At 36.8% G+C, this 14,710-nt stretch overlaps 1 protein-coding gene across 1 annotated transcript in view; it reads left to right on the top strand.

Annotated features, from left to right (window-relative positions):
* The window catches only part of TMEM38B (transmembrane protein 38B), a 56,889-nt gene that overhangs the window by 10,296 nt on the left and 31,883 nt on the right, over window positions 1-14,710 (top strand). The window contains exon 2 of the mRNA XM_028108743.2: window positions 3,865-4,021. Coding sequence (XP_027964544.1) covers window positions 3,865-4,021 — 157 coding nt within the window. The remainder of the gene's footprint in view (window positions 1-3,864; window positions 4,022-14,710) is intronic.

The raw sequence follows: 14,710 nt of genomic DNA on the forward strand, positions 1-14,710 counted from the left end.
TCAGTATAATTAAATAAATTTAAATCCCCTTTGACCATCCTCCCAAATCCTAGGCTTTCTCAAGAGATAATAACAGTTAACATTTTGGTGTATTGCAGACCCTTTTCTGTGCATTTCATGTATATGCATGTACCTATAGAAATGTATAGTGTTTGCATTTTTCCTCATAAATGATTCTAAAAAATAAAAAAATAATAATTCCATGCTGTAATATTAGTGTTCAACATGATTGTATTTGGTTCTTTGTTTTTACTCAATAGGATGTCTTAGGGATCTTCTCATGTTGATACTGCTTTGTCACACTCTTGATTGCTCCTGTATAGTATTCCATAGAACAAATGGTTATGGTTTAACTGTTCTCTGATGATGGTTGTTTAGATTTTTTTCATTTTTTTCACAGCATTATAAACAACGCTGCTTTAATATTCTTGTATGCTATTTCTTGGGCACTTGAGTCCGTTTTAAATTAAAAATTTTAATTTATACTCCCAAATTATTCCTCAAAATGACTTTTTAATTCTGTTACAGGAGTATATGAATTTCTTCACAGCTTTTCCAGCTAATAAGTTAATATTAATAAGCTGTAAATTTTTTTTGCCAATTGGATGTGTGAGAAATATAACATCTTTTTAAATTTTGTTTTTCCTTGATTACTGATGACTTGAAGGAGGACTTTCTTTTTTTGGTATGTTTATTAGTCATTTATATTTCCCACTTTGTGACTTAGTCATTTTTCTCTTGTGTTTGTTGTCTTTTTCTGTTGATTTATTGGAATTTGCCTTATGTAGGTTGAAAAACACTATGCCAGACTTTTGTCACATAGAAGTTTTAAATTTTGGTGAGGGGAGACGAACCATGAGAGACTATGGACTCTGAGAAACAAACAGGGTTCTAGAGGGGAGGGGGGTGGGGGGATGTGTTAGCCTGGTGATGGGTATTAAAGAGGGCACGTATTGAATGGAACACTGGGTGTTATACGCTAACGACAAATCAGGGAACACTACATCAAAAACTAATGATGTAATGTATGGTGATTAACATAACATAAAATAAAATTTAAAAAAATTTTGGTGAGGTCAAAAAAGTCTATTCCTTTATAGCTTTATTCAGGTTAAGTACTTTTCTTTTTGTTCTTAGATTGCTAGATTTTTTTAAAAATCAGGAATATTGAATTTTTAAGTCTTTAACTGTCTAAGGGGAGATGATAATTTGTTAGCATAGTGAATGATTTAAATGAATTTTTAAATATTGAATCCTTTTTTAATTCTTTGGATAAAATCTACTTGGTCATGATTTATTATCTTTTCAAAAAACTACTGATTTCAATTTGTTATTAATATATTTGTGCATTATACTCATAAGTTAGAATTATAGTGTGTCTTCTTCCTTTCCTTCCTCCCTTCCTTCTTATCTCTTCCCTTTCCTCCTTCCTCTCTCACTCTCTTTTTTTTTATTTATAATTTTTGATGTTAAGATTATGTTGTTTCATAGAATGATTTAAGTTTTTCTCCTTTGCTATATTCCATAATGGTTATATAGCATAAAAATGAGTAATCCAAAATATTTGGTAAATGTTTTCCATTAATTTGTTGGGGTTAATACCTTTCTTAAGATAGATCTTTGCCCTATAGTTTTTTTTCCATAGTTATATGTACAAGTTTCTATCTATTCTAAGGGAATTTTGCTAATTGTCCATTTCAACTACATCTTCACATTTATTAGATTAAATCCATGTTGTTTTCCTATAATTAAAAAAACTCTGTAAAACTATTTCCTTATTTTTCCTTCTAATGTTTTGCATTATTTTTTTTCCTACCCTTTCTCAGACTTGTTGAACAATGGTTGGTTTTACTGGTCTTTTCAAGAACAGCTTTGTGTTGGCTTTATTGGTTGCCCATCTCCATCTCCCTATTCTAGCTTCTCTTTAGTGGGTTTCTACTTTTATTTTTATAAATTGTTTCTATTTCTCTGGCTGAGTTTATTTATTTTTTGTACTTTCCCTTTGATATTTCATACTTATAGAAAAGTTACCAGAATAGGTCAAGGAATTCTTGTATACTTAGATTCACCAACCATTTACATTTTGCCCTATTTATTTTTTTTCCAGCTTTATTGAGGTGTAATTGACAAAATTATATATATTTAAAGTGTACAATTTGATGGTTTGATATGCATATGAATTGTTAAATGATTATAACAATCAAGTTAATTAGCACATCCATCATCTCACATAGTTACCTTCTTTTTAATTGGTGACTTATGATTGACTGTCTTAACAAATTTCAAGTGTACAATACAGTATTAATAACTGTAGTCACTATGCTGTACATTAGATCTCCAGAACTTACTCATTTTATAACTAGAAGTTTTACTTTAACATCTCTGAATGTTTTTATTTATGCATATTATTTTTTCAGAACTGCTTGAATGTAAATTGGAAGCATTTGCCCAGTTACTTCAAATTACTTAAGTGTGTTAATATTTAAGAACCACAGAACTTTTACTAAAATCAGAAAGTTTAACAGTCATACAACACCATTATTATTATTATTTTTTTTAAGATTTTATTTATTCATTTGAGACACAGAGATAGAGAGCATGAACAGGGAGAGAGGCAGAGGGAGAGGGAGAAGCAGGCTCCTCGCTGAGCCAGGAGCCCGATGTGGGGCCCGATTCCAGGACCCTGGGATCATGACCTGAGCCGAAGACGGACGCTTAACCATTCAAGCCACCCAGGCGCCCCGATACAACACCATTATTATTATTATTTTTTTAAAGATTTTTTAAATTTATTTATTGAGAGAGAGAATGGTAGCATGAGAGAGAGGAAGGTCAGAGGGAGAAGCAGACTCCCTGCTGAGCAGGGAGCCCGATGCAGGACTCGATCCTGGGCCTCCAGGATCATGACCTGAGCCGAAGGCAGTTGCTTAACCAACTGAGCCACCCAGGCGCCCAGATACAACACCATTATTAAACCAGGGTCCGTATTTAGATTTCATCAGTCATCCAAAAAGGTCATTTATAAAATATTCTTTCTCACTCCAGGATATGATCTAGAATATATGTTGCATGTAGTTGTCTCTTTAATGTTATTTAATCTGGAGCATTTTTTTTTTTTTTTAATTTCTTGACTTTGACATTGCTAAAGTTTAGGCCATGTTTTTTTTTTCCAGAAGTGCCCTCAGTTTGGATGTATCTGATTAGATTAGTTCAGGTTGCATGTTTTTGGTAGCAATACTATAAAAATAAAGATGTGTTCTTAGTGAATCATAACAGAGTCATCTGATGTTTGCTTACAGTGATGTCTGCAAGGTTTCTCCACTCTAAAATTATTATTTCCCTCTGTAATTAATAAGTTGTTAGGAGGCATTTTAAGATTATGTATATATCTGTTCTTCATCAACCTTTCACCTCTGGGTTTATTTTGTTACTCTGTTTCTAGCCTGTCATGTTAAAAGCTTAGTTTGTTTATTTCAGCTTTTATTTTCTAAAGTACTTAAGATAATAAATTTTTCTTAAAATTTGCTGTGACATATCAACTGGAAGTACTTAAATAGGGCTGGGAATAAAAGGAGAGAGTAAGTAGGGAGATTGTTTATAATAATGTGCTACTAGGAAACTGGCAGTAAGAGCCTAAACAGAGTATTTTAAAGGTGCTCCAAATCATGTATGTCTTAAAATGTTTCCAGTCTTGCTTTAAAGAACAAAAGATAGAGTTTATGATGATTGTGATTGTCACACCTATGAGTAATAGTAAGCTTTTGAAAGTTAAGAAATTAAGTTTATTTCTTTAGTGCCACTGGGACTTTAGGATTTGTTTAGTATACAGTTATCTCAGACCACATTTTTACTTTACCATTTCAGGAGCTGCGGCAGTGGCATGGAAGAATCCTCTTTCAAGCTGGTTTACTGCTATGCTTCATTGCTTTGGTGGAGGAATTTTATCCTGTGTATTGCTTGCAGAGCCTCCGTTGAGGTTTCTTGCAAAAAACACTAATATATTACTGGCATCTTCAATCTGGTAAGCTGCCATTATGATGAACTGTGAGACATTTTAAAAATTGTTTTGTAAATTATTTGTAAATGAATTTTTTTTCTTTAAAACCTATTTTATGTTCTTGAAAAGTGAATGCATTTGCAAAGGAAGGAACCTAGATAAAGCCAATGTTTTTAAGTGCAAAGTTTGTCTCTTTCTCACCCTTGGCTTTTATCCTGTCCCAGAGGCAAGTATTGTTACCATCGTCTTATGTATCTTTAGTTGGAAGCTTGTCAAATGTGATAAAGGGCACCCAATATTTGGCCCCAAACAGTTTATCTAACTCATACACACAGATATACAGCAGGATAAAATCAAGAATGTGACCAACTACACAAAAATCCAAGTGATTATGATTCATATGTAATAATCGTTCTTATCATATTCCGCGTTGGATTTTTCAGAGCCTTACGGGATTTAACATTAATTTTGTTTTTAATTTGGTTTTGAAATGAAGAAAAAATGTTAGCAGGAATTGCTTTGGATTCTTACAGATTAAATATTTAGTTATCCTTAAGGTTGATCCATTAAGCTGAAAAAAAAAAAAACTATAATACAATCAGAGCGCTTTGCTACCTCTGAAGCAGAAACTATACTTTTGATTAAAAACAGCCTGGGTGGCTCAGTCATTAAGCATCTGCCTTCGGCTCAGGTCATGATCCCAGGGTCCTGGGATCGAGCCCACATCGGGCTCCCTGCTCAGCAGGAGCCCTGCTTCTCCCTCTCCCCCTGCTTGTGTTCCCTCTCTCTCTGTCAAATAAATAAATAAAATCTTTTAAAAAATATCAAATATATAATGTTAGGAGCACTTAAATTTCATTTTTATTGTGGTAATTTTTTAAATGAATATGTAACCAGTCTTAAAAGGGAATATTATAAATAGTAGTGGCAATGGGAAAAAGTAATAGTGGAAACCTGTGGCAGTGGAAACAAATGGAAGTAGAATAATAAATTTGATAGCTAATATTTACTGAGTTGTTAACTATATATCAGCTAAATTCTTTATATTCATATTTAATCATAAGAGTCATATAAGGTAACCATTTTTTGCATTTGACAAATGAAAAAACTGAGGTATTGAGAAACTTTGCTAAAATTTACATGTTTAGTAAGTGATTGAACTAGGATCAAAACCAGGAAATTTGACTTTAGAGCCTTGACATTTAACAGCCACTATCTCTCATAAATTAGGTTTGTTTGTTTTTTTTTAAAGATTTTATTTATTTGACAGAGAGAGACACAGCGAGAGAGGGAACACAAGCAGGGGGAGTGGGAGAGGGAGAAGCAGGCTTCCCGTGGAGCAGGGAGCCCGACATGGGGCTTGATCCCAGGACCCTGGGATCATGACTCGAGCCGAAGGCAGACGCTTAACGACTGAGCCACCCAGGCGCCCCTGTTTTTTTTTTTTTTTTTTTAAGTAAACTCTACCCCCAGTGTGGGATTCAAACTCATGACCCTGACATCAAGAGTGCATGCTTTACCCAACTGAGCCAGCCAGGTGCCCCTATCTCTCATAGACTTGTTTAACCATCTCTTAAAGTATAGTCTTTCACTTGCTATGTGTTTGTTTGTTTGTTTGTTTGTTTGTTTCTTTTCTTTTTCTTTCTTTCTTCCTTTCATTTCTTTTTTTCAAGTACAATTAACATATAGTGTTTTATTAGTTTTGGTGTATAGTATGTTTCAAGAATTCTGTACATTCATTACTCAGTGCTCATAATGATAAGTGTACTCTTAAACCCCTTTATCTATTTCAGCCATCTCCCTACCCAGCTGCCCTCTGGCAACCAGCAGTTTGTTCTCTGTATTTAAGAGTGTTTTGGTCTCTTTTTTTCTTTGTTTATTTGTTTTGTTTCTTAAACTCCACATATAAGTGAAATCATAATGTATTTGTCTTTCTCCGACTGACCTATTTTATATAGCATTATACCATCTAGGTCCATGTTTAACATCACTAATTATCAGGAAAATGCAAATCAAAAGTACAATGAGATATCACCTCACACCTGTCAGAATTTCTAAAATGAAAAACACAAGAAACAAGTGTTGGCCTGGATGTGGAGAAAAAGGAACCCTTGTGCACTGTTGGTAGGAATGCAAGTTGGTGCAGCCACTATGGCAAACAGAATGAGGGCTCCTTAAAAAATTAAAAATAGAATTACTCTATGATCTAGTAATTCCACTACTGGGTAAAATGAAAATGAAAATCCCAATTTGAAAATATACATGCACCGGGTGGGAGGGATGGGGTGGCTGGGTGATAGACATTGGGTAGGGTATGTGCTATGGTGAGCGCTGTGAATTGTGCAAGACTGTTGAATCACAGATCTGTACTTCTGAAACAAATAATGCAACATATGTTAAGAAAAAAAGAAAAAGAAGAAGAAAGCAGGAGGGAAAGAATGAAGGGGAGTAAGTCGGAGGGGGAGACGAACCATGAGAGACGATGGACTCTGAAAAACAAACTGAGGGTTCTAGAGGGGAGGAGGGTAGGGGGATGGGTTAGCCTGGTGATGGGTATTAAAGAGGGCACAGTCTGCGTGGAGCACTGGGTGTTAATGCACAAACAATGAATCATGGAACACTACATCAAGAACTAATGATGTAATGTATGGTGATTAACATAACAATAAAAAAATTAAAAAAAAAATACATGCACCTCTGTGTTTACTGCAGCATCATTTACAATAGTCAAGATATGGAAGCAACCCAAGTGTCCATCCATAGATGAGTGTATAAAAAAATACGGGGTGTGTGTATATATATACACACACATATATATACACATATATATATGGTGGAATATTACTCAGCCATAAAAAAGAATGAGATCTTGCCATTTACAACAACATGGATGGACCCAGAAGGTATAATGCTGTGTTTTAAAAGGCTTACTCAAGCCTTTAAAAGGCTTTCTTAAGGACTTTTATTTCTCTAACAGTATTTTAAAAAGATATTAGCATTTATTATAATTTTATAATTATATATTATAAATAAATTTATAATGCTGAAACTATATAAAAAGTTGGATCTCCAGAGTCTGACACTTACTGTCACTTCCACTTCTGCTCCTGTATACTAACCACCACTCTTTCTTGAATGGACAAAGTGATTATTTAAAAATAAGTTAGAGGGGTGCCTGGGTGGCGCAGTAGGTTAAGTGTCCAACTTTTTTTTTTTTTTTAAGATTTTATTTATTTATTTAAGAGAGAGAATGAGAGTCAGAGCACAAGAGGGAAGAGGGTCAGAGGGAGAAGCAGACTCCCTGCTGAGCAGGGAGCCCGATATGGGACTCAATCCCGGGACTCCAGGATCATGACCTGAGCCGAAGGCAGTCGTTTAACCAACTGAGCCACCCAGGCGCCCCTAAGTGTCCAACTTTTGATCTCAGCTCAGGTCTTGATCTCAGGGTCATGAGTTCAAGCCCTGTGTCGGGCTCCATCTGGGTGTTGAGCCTACTTAAAAAATATAAATATAAAAATAAGTTAGAATATATTACTCCTATGCTCAGTAGTTTCTTATCTGATTAAGAACAAGGTCTAAAACTCTTACCATAGCCTATAAAACCATACAATATCTTCCCTTTCATTCTTTCTGATGTAGTCTTTCCACGGTGCTCCTGTTCATTGTTTTAGCCACCATTGGTCTTACCATTTCTTGAATACATAAGGTGCTTTTCTACCTCAGTACTTCTGTGCTTGCAGTCTTCTCTCTGTAATACTATTTCCCCAGAAAGCTGGTTTTTTTTTTTTTTTTTTTTTTTTTCCGGAGAGGTCTCCCTGACTGAAATAGCACCTCCTCCCCCATGAGTATCACATCATCCTTCTTTATTTTTCTTCTTAGGCTTGTTACTGTCTGACGTATTATCTATTTCTTTTTATGTTGGTCTCTCTCATTCTACTAGAATAATAGCTTATCAGAACAGGGACTTTGTGAACTGTGTGATAAGTACTTTTCTAGGTTCAGTAAATACATTGCTAAAGAAATGAACTACTATGTATTGTTATAAGGGATTTCTGTAATTGAGTAGTAAGGAATTATGGCTCTTGATTATTTGATCCCTTAAATGAAAAAAAATTGCTTGTCTATAAATGGATGCTTTCTTGGCTTAAATGAAAAGGTATGTTAGAAATGGAAAATAAATGCATTTTCACATGGTGAATTAATAGTATAGTGTTTAATTATTTGTTAACCTCAGATCTTTTATTATCCCAGTTTTACATAGGAGGAAATTGAGGCTTAGGGAATTGGTGAATGGCAGGGTCTGAATTCAACTTAGCATTTGGACTATGATCTTAACCAAGATGAGTTTTCATTTTTTTTTTAAAGATAGATTTATTTATTTATTTATTTATTTGGAGAGAGAGAGAGAGAGAGAGAGAGCACACACAAGCAGCCCAGAGGGTCAGAGGAAGGGGGAGAAACAGACTCCCCTCTGAGCAGGGGGCCTGATGTGGGGCTCGACCTGAGACGAAGGCAGACACGCTTAACCCACTGAGCTACCCAGGCACCCCTAGATGAGTTTTCGTTTTGAACAGTTTTCTTTTTTTAGGACCAAATCTTTTTGTCTTTATTTATTATTACAATATGTTTTTTTCTTTAAAAATTTTCCAGGTACCTGGGTGGCTCAGTTGGTTAAGCGACTGCCTTCAGTGTGGGTCATGATCCCAGAGTCCTGGGATCAAGTCCCACATTGGGCTTCCCTTGCTCTGTGGGGAGCCTGCTTCTCCCTCTCCCACTGCCTGCCACTCTCCCTGCTTGTGCTCTCTGTCAAATAAATAAATAAATAAAATCTTTAAAAAAAATAAAATAAAACTTTTCAATTAATATTCAATAGGTACAAAAGAATATTTATAGAATATATGCAAAGTGTAAAGAACTGTGATATAATAAAAACTGCATTTCCATCATTTAGAATAAGAATCTTTTCATTATAAAGTGAAAATTCAGAAAACCACAAAAAACAAATATTTTGCCTAATGAATTATTATAAGGTATAACCTTGAAACCACTCTCCAAGTCAAGAGATAAGGCTTTGCCATTCGTCCGAGAAGCCCCTTCTGTGTGTCCCATTCCAATCAATGCTTTTCCCACCTTAAATAACCATTACAGTAGCACACCATTATCTTGACTTTTATGGTAATTGCTTGTATATTTTTATAATTTTATCTTCCAAATGTTCATCCCTAGACACTATAATTTAGTCATGCCTATTAAAAAAATTGATGTCTCAAGTTTTTTTAAAGCTTCCCTCTCCATTCCTTTTTCCCTTATAATTTATCTTTTTTTTTTAAATGTTGTGTTAGTCACCATCAGTACATCATTAGTTTTTGATGTAGTGATCCACGATTCATTGTTTTCATATAATACCCAGTGCTCCATGCAGTGCTTGCCCTCCTTAATACCCATCACTGGGCTAACCCATTCCCCCACCCCCTTCCCTCTAAAACCCTCAGTTTGTTTCTCAGAGTCCATTGTCTCTCATGGTTCATATCTCCCTCCGATTCCCCCCCCCTTCATTTTTCCCTTCCTTCTCCTAATGTCCTCCATGCTGTTCCTTATGTTCCACAAATAAGTGAAACCATATGATAATTGACTTTCTCCGCTTGACTTAGTTCACTTAGCATAATCTCCTCCAGTCCCTTCCATGTTGATGTAAAAGTTGGGTATTCATCCTTTCTGATGGCTGAGTAATATTCCATTGTATATATGGACCACATCTTCTTTATCCATTCATCTGTTGAAGGGCATCTCAGCTCTTTCCATGGTTTGGCTATTGTGGACATTGCTGCTATGAACATTGGGGTTCATATGGCCCTTCTTTTCACTACATCTGTGTCTTTGGGGTAAATACCCAGCAGTACAATTGCTGGGTCATAGGGTAGCTCTATTTTTAATTTTCTGAGGTACCTCCACGCTGTCTTCCAAAGTGGCTGTACCAACTTGCATTCCCACCAACAGTGTAAGAGGGTGCCCCTTTCTCCACAACCTCTCCAACACTTGTTGTTTCTTGCCTTGTCAATTTTGGCTATTCTGGTGTAAGGTGGTATCTCAATGTGGTTTTGATTTGAATTTCCCTGCTGGCTAATGATGAACATTTTTTCATGTGTCTGTTAGCCATTTGTAAGTCTTCTTTGGAGAAGTATCTGTTCATGTCTTCTGCCCATTTTTTGACTTGATTATTTGTTTTTTGGGTGTTGAATTTCAGAAGTTCTTTATAGATCTTGGAAATCAGCACTTTGTCTGTAGTGTCATTTGCAAATATCTTCTCCCATTCTGTGGGTTGCCTCCTTCTTTTGTTGACTATTTCCTTTGCTGTGCACAAGCTTTTTATCTTGATGAAGTCCCAAAAGTTCATTTTTGCTTCTGTTTCACTAGCCTTTGGAGATGTATCTTGAAAGAAGTTGCTGTGGCTGATGTCGAAGAGGTTACTGCCTATGTTCTCCTCTAGGATTTTGATGGATTCCTGTCTCACATTGCGGTCTTTCATCCATTTTGAGTTTATCTTTGTGTATGGTGTTAGAGAATGGTCGAGTTTCATTCTTCTGTATATAGCTGTCCAATTTTCCCAGGACCATTTATTGAAGAGACTGTCTTTTTTCCATCGCATATTTCTTCCTGCTTTGTCGAAGATTATTTGACCATAGAGTTGAGGGTCTATATCTGGGCTCTCTGTTCTGTTCCATTGGTCTATATGTCAGTTTTTGTGCCAGTACCATGCTGTCTTGGTGATCACTGCTTTGTAGTATAGCTTGAAATCAGGCAACGTGGTGCCCCCAGCTTTGTTTTTCTTTTTCAGCATTTCCTTGGTGATTCAGGGTCTTTTCTGATTCCATACAAATTTTAGGATGGTTTGTTCCAGCGCTTTGAAAAATGTCATTGGAATTTTGATCTGGATGGCATTGAAGGTATAGATTGCTCTGGGTAGCATAGACATTTTAACAATGTTTATTCTTCTGATCCATGAGCATGGAAGGTTTTTTCATCTCTTTGTGTCTTCTTCAATTTCTTTTATGAATGTTCTGTAGTTCCTAGAGTGTAGATCCTTTACCTCTTTGGTTAGGTTTATTCTGAGGTATCTTATGGTTTTTGGTGCTATTGTAAATGGAATTGTTTCTCTAATTTCTCTTTCTACAGATGCATTGTTAGTGTATAAGAAAGCAACTGATTTCTGTGCATTGATTTTGTATCCTGTCACATTACTGAATTGTTGTATGAGTTCTAGTTATTTGGGGGTGGTGTCTTTTGGGTTTTCCACATAAAGTATCATGTCATCTGCGAAAAGAGAGAGTTTGACCTCTTCTTTGCCAATTTGAATAGCTTTTATTTCTTTTTGTTGTCTGATTCCTGTTGCTAGGACTTCTAGTATTATGTTGAACAATAGTGGCGAGAGTGGGCATCCTTGACGTGTTCCTGATCTTAAGGGAGAGGCTCTTATCTTTTCCCCATTGAGGATGATATTCGCTGTCGGTTTTTCATAGATGGATTTTATGAACTTGAGGAATGTTCCCTCTATCCCTGTACTCTGAAGAGTTTTAATCAGGAAAGGATGCTATATTTTGTCAAATGCTTTTTTGCATCAATTGAGAGGACCATATGGTTCTCCTCTCTCCTCTTATCAATGTGTTCTATCACATTGATCGATTTGCGAATGTTGAACCACCCTTGCATCCCAGGGATAAATCCCACTTGGTTGTGGTGGATGATCCTTTTAATGTATTGTTGGATCCTATTAGGTAGGATTTTGTTGAGGATTTTGAAATCCATATTCATCAGGGATATCAGTTGGAAATTCTCCTTATTTTTTTTTTTTTAAGATTTTATTTATTTGACAGAGAGAGACACAGCAAGGAAGGGAACACAAGCAGGGGCAGTGGGGGAGGGAGAAGCAGGCTTCCTGCTGAGCAGGGAGCCCGATGTGGGGCTCGATCCCAGGACCCCGGGATCATGAACTGAACCAAAGGCAGACGCTTAATGACTAAGCCATCCAGGCGCCCCTGAAATTCTCCTTTTTGATGGGATCTTTGCCTGGTTTGGGGATCAAGGTAATGCTGGCCTCATAGAATGAGTCTGGAAGCTTTCCTTCTGTTTCAATTTTTTGAAACAGCTTCAGGAGAATAGGTATTATTTCTTCTTTGAATGTTTGGGAGAATCCCCCAGGGAATCCATCAGGCCCTGGACTCTTGTTTTTTGGGAGGTTTTTGATCACTGCTTCAATCTCGTTACTGGTTATTGATCTATTCAAGTTGTCAGTTTCTTCCTGTTTCAGTCTTGGGAGTTTATAGGTTTCCAGAAAGGCATCCATTTCATCCAGGTTGCTCAGCATATTGGCATATAGTTGTTGATAATAATTTCTAATAATTGTTTCTATTTCCTTGGTGTTAGTCGTGATCTGTCCCCTTTCATTCATAATTTTATTAATTTGGGTCCTTTCTCTTTTCTTTTGGATAAATCTGGCTAGTGGCCTATCGATCTTATTAATTCTTTCAAAGAATCAGCTTCTAGTTTTGTTGATCTGATCTACTCTATTTCTGGTTTCTAATTCATTAATCTCTACTCTAATATTAATTATTTCTCTTCTGATGGGCGGCCTAGGCATCGTTTGTTGCTTTTTCTCTAGTTCTTTAAGGTGTAGAGTTAGATGGTAAATTCAGGATTTTTCTGTTTTTTTGAGTGAGGCTTGGATGGCTATGTATTTCCCCCTTAGGACTGCCTTTGCACTATCCCATAGGTTTTGGACCAGTGTGTTTTCATTCTCATTGGTTTCCATGAATTGTTTAAGTTCTTCTTTGATTTCCTGGTTGACCCAAACGTTCTTGAGCAGAGTGGCCTTTAGCTTCCAAGTGTTTGAATTTCTGCCAAATTTTTTCTTGTGATTGAGTTCCAGTTTTAAAGCATCATGGTCTAAGAATATGCAGGGAATAATCTCAGTCTTTTGGTATTGGTTGAGACCTGATTTATGACCCAGTATGTGGTCTATTCTGGAGAAAGTTCCATGTGCGCTTGAGAAGAATGAGTATTCTGCTGTTTTAGGGTGGAATGTTCTGTCTATATCTGAGGTCCATCTGGTCCAGCGTGTCATTCAAAGCTCTTGTTTCTTTGTTGATTTTCTCCTTGGATGATCTGTCTATTGCTGAGAGTGGAGTATTGAGTTCTCCTACAATTAACATATTGTTATCAATATGACTATTTTGGTTAACAGTTGGCTTATGTAGATGGCTGCTCCCATGTTGGGGGCATAGATATTTACAATTGTTAGAACTTCTTGTTGGATAGACCCTCTAAGAATGGTACAGTGTCCTTCTGTGTCTCTAACTACAGTCTTTAGTTTAAAATCTAATTTGTCTGATATAAGAATTGCTACCCCAGCTTTCTTTTGAGGTCTGCTGGCATGGAAGATGGATCTCCATCCCTTTACTTTCAGTCTGGATGTATCTTTAGGTTCAAAATGAGTCTCTTGTAGACAGCATATGGATGGGTCCTGTCTTTTTATCCAGTCTGCAAGCCTGTGCCATTTTATGGGAGCATTTAGGCCATTCACATTGAGAGTGATTATTGAAAGATATGAATTAATTGTTCATTGTTCATGTTGCCTGTGAAGACCTTGTTTTTATAGATTGTCCCTGTAAATTTCTTTTCTATATCGCTCTTGGAGTCTTTCTTCTTTTATAGGACACCCCTTAATATTTCTTGCAGGGCTGGCTTAGTGGTCACATATTCTTTCAGTTTCTGCCAGTCTTGGAAGCTCTGCATCTCTCCATCCATTCTAAATGACAGCCTTGCCGGATAAAGTATTCTTGGCTGCATGTTCTTCTCGTTTAGTACCCTGAATATGTCTTGCCAGCCCTTTCTGGCTTGCCAGGTCTTTCTGGATAGGTCTGATGTTATTCTGATGTTCTTCCCTCTGTATGTAACGAGTCTCTTCCCCCTAACTGTCCTTAGGATGGTTTCCTTGGTTGTAAGACTTGAGAGTTTTACTGTTACATGCCGGGATGTTGGCCTGTTTTCCTTGATCTTGGGAGGGGTCCTCTCTGCCTCTAGGACACGAATGTTTGTTTCATTCCCAAGATTAGGAAAGTTCTCAGCTATGATTTGCTCAAATATATCTTCTAGTCCTCTCTCTCTCTCTCCACCCCCTCAGGGATTCCAGTAATCCTGAAATTGGAACGTTTCATGGTGTCACTTATTTCTCTGATTCTCTTTTCATGTATTCTGAGTTGTTTTTCCCTGGCTTCCTCTTTTCCCTTTTTCTCTATTATTTGGTCTTCTAGGTCACTAATTCGTTCTTCTGCCTCACTCACCCAAGCTTTAGATTATCTAGATTAGATTGGATCTCATTGATAGCATTTTTAAGTTCCTCCTCGTAGTAGTCATTCTGTTGAGCAATGGTTGAGGGAATGTATAGAGTCCAAATAATTGACCACAACCCAAGCAAGATGCATCTGTTTTGCAGGGACCTTAGGGTTGCTGGCCTCTTGTTTTCCCAGCCTGTCTTCTGGGGGAGGGACCTGCTGCGCTGTTACTCAAGACAGCCCTGTTTGGGCATAGTTGCCCTGCCCCCTGTGGTGGATGGGCTCAGTGAAAACCGGTTTTTGGGGGGCTTTTGTTCTCTGGCGGCTTTCCCTGGCAGCTTTCTGTGTCTCTTAGAGCAGAAGAGACTGTTTCCCACCCTCTACC

Source organism: Eumetopias jubatus, unplaced genomic scaffold, assembly GCF_037043125.1.
Source record: "Eumetopias jubatus isolate StellerSeaLion01/CBP00866 unplaced genomic scaffold, mEumJub1_p1.0 scaffold_15, whole genome shotgun sequence".
Taxonomy (NCBI): domain Eukaryota; kingdom Metazoa; phylum Chordata; class Mammalia; order Carnivora; family Otariidae; genus Eumetopias; species Eumetopias jubatus.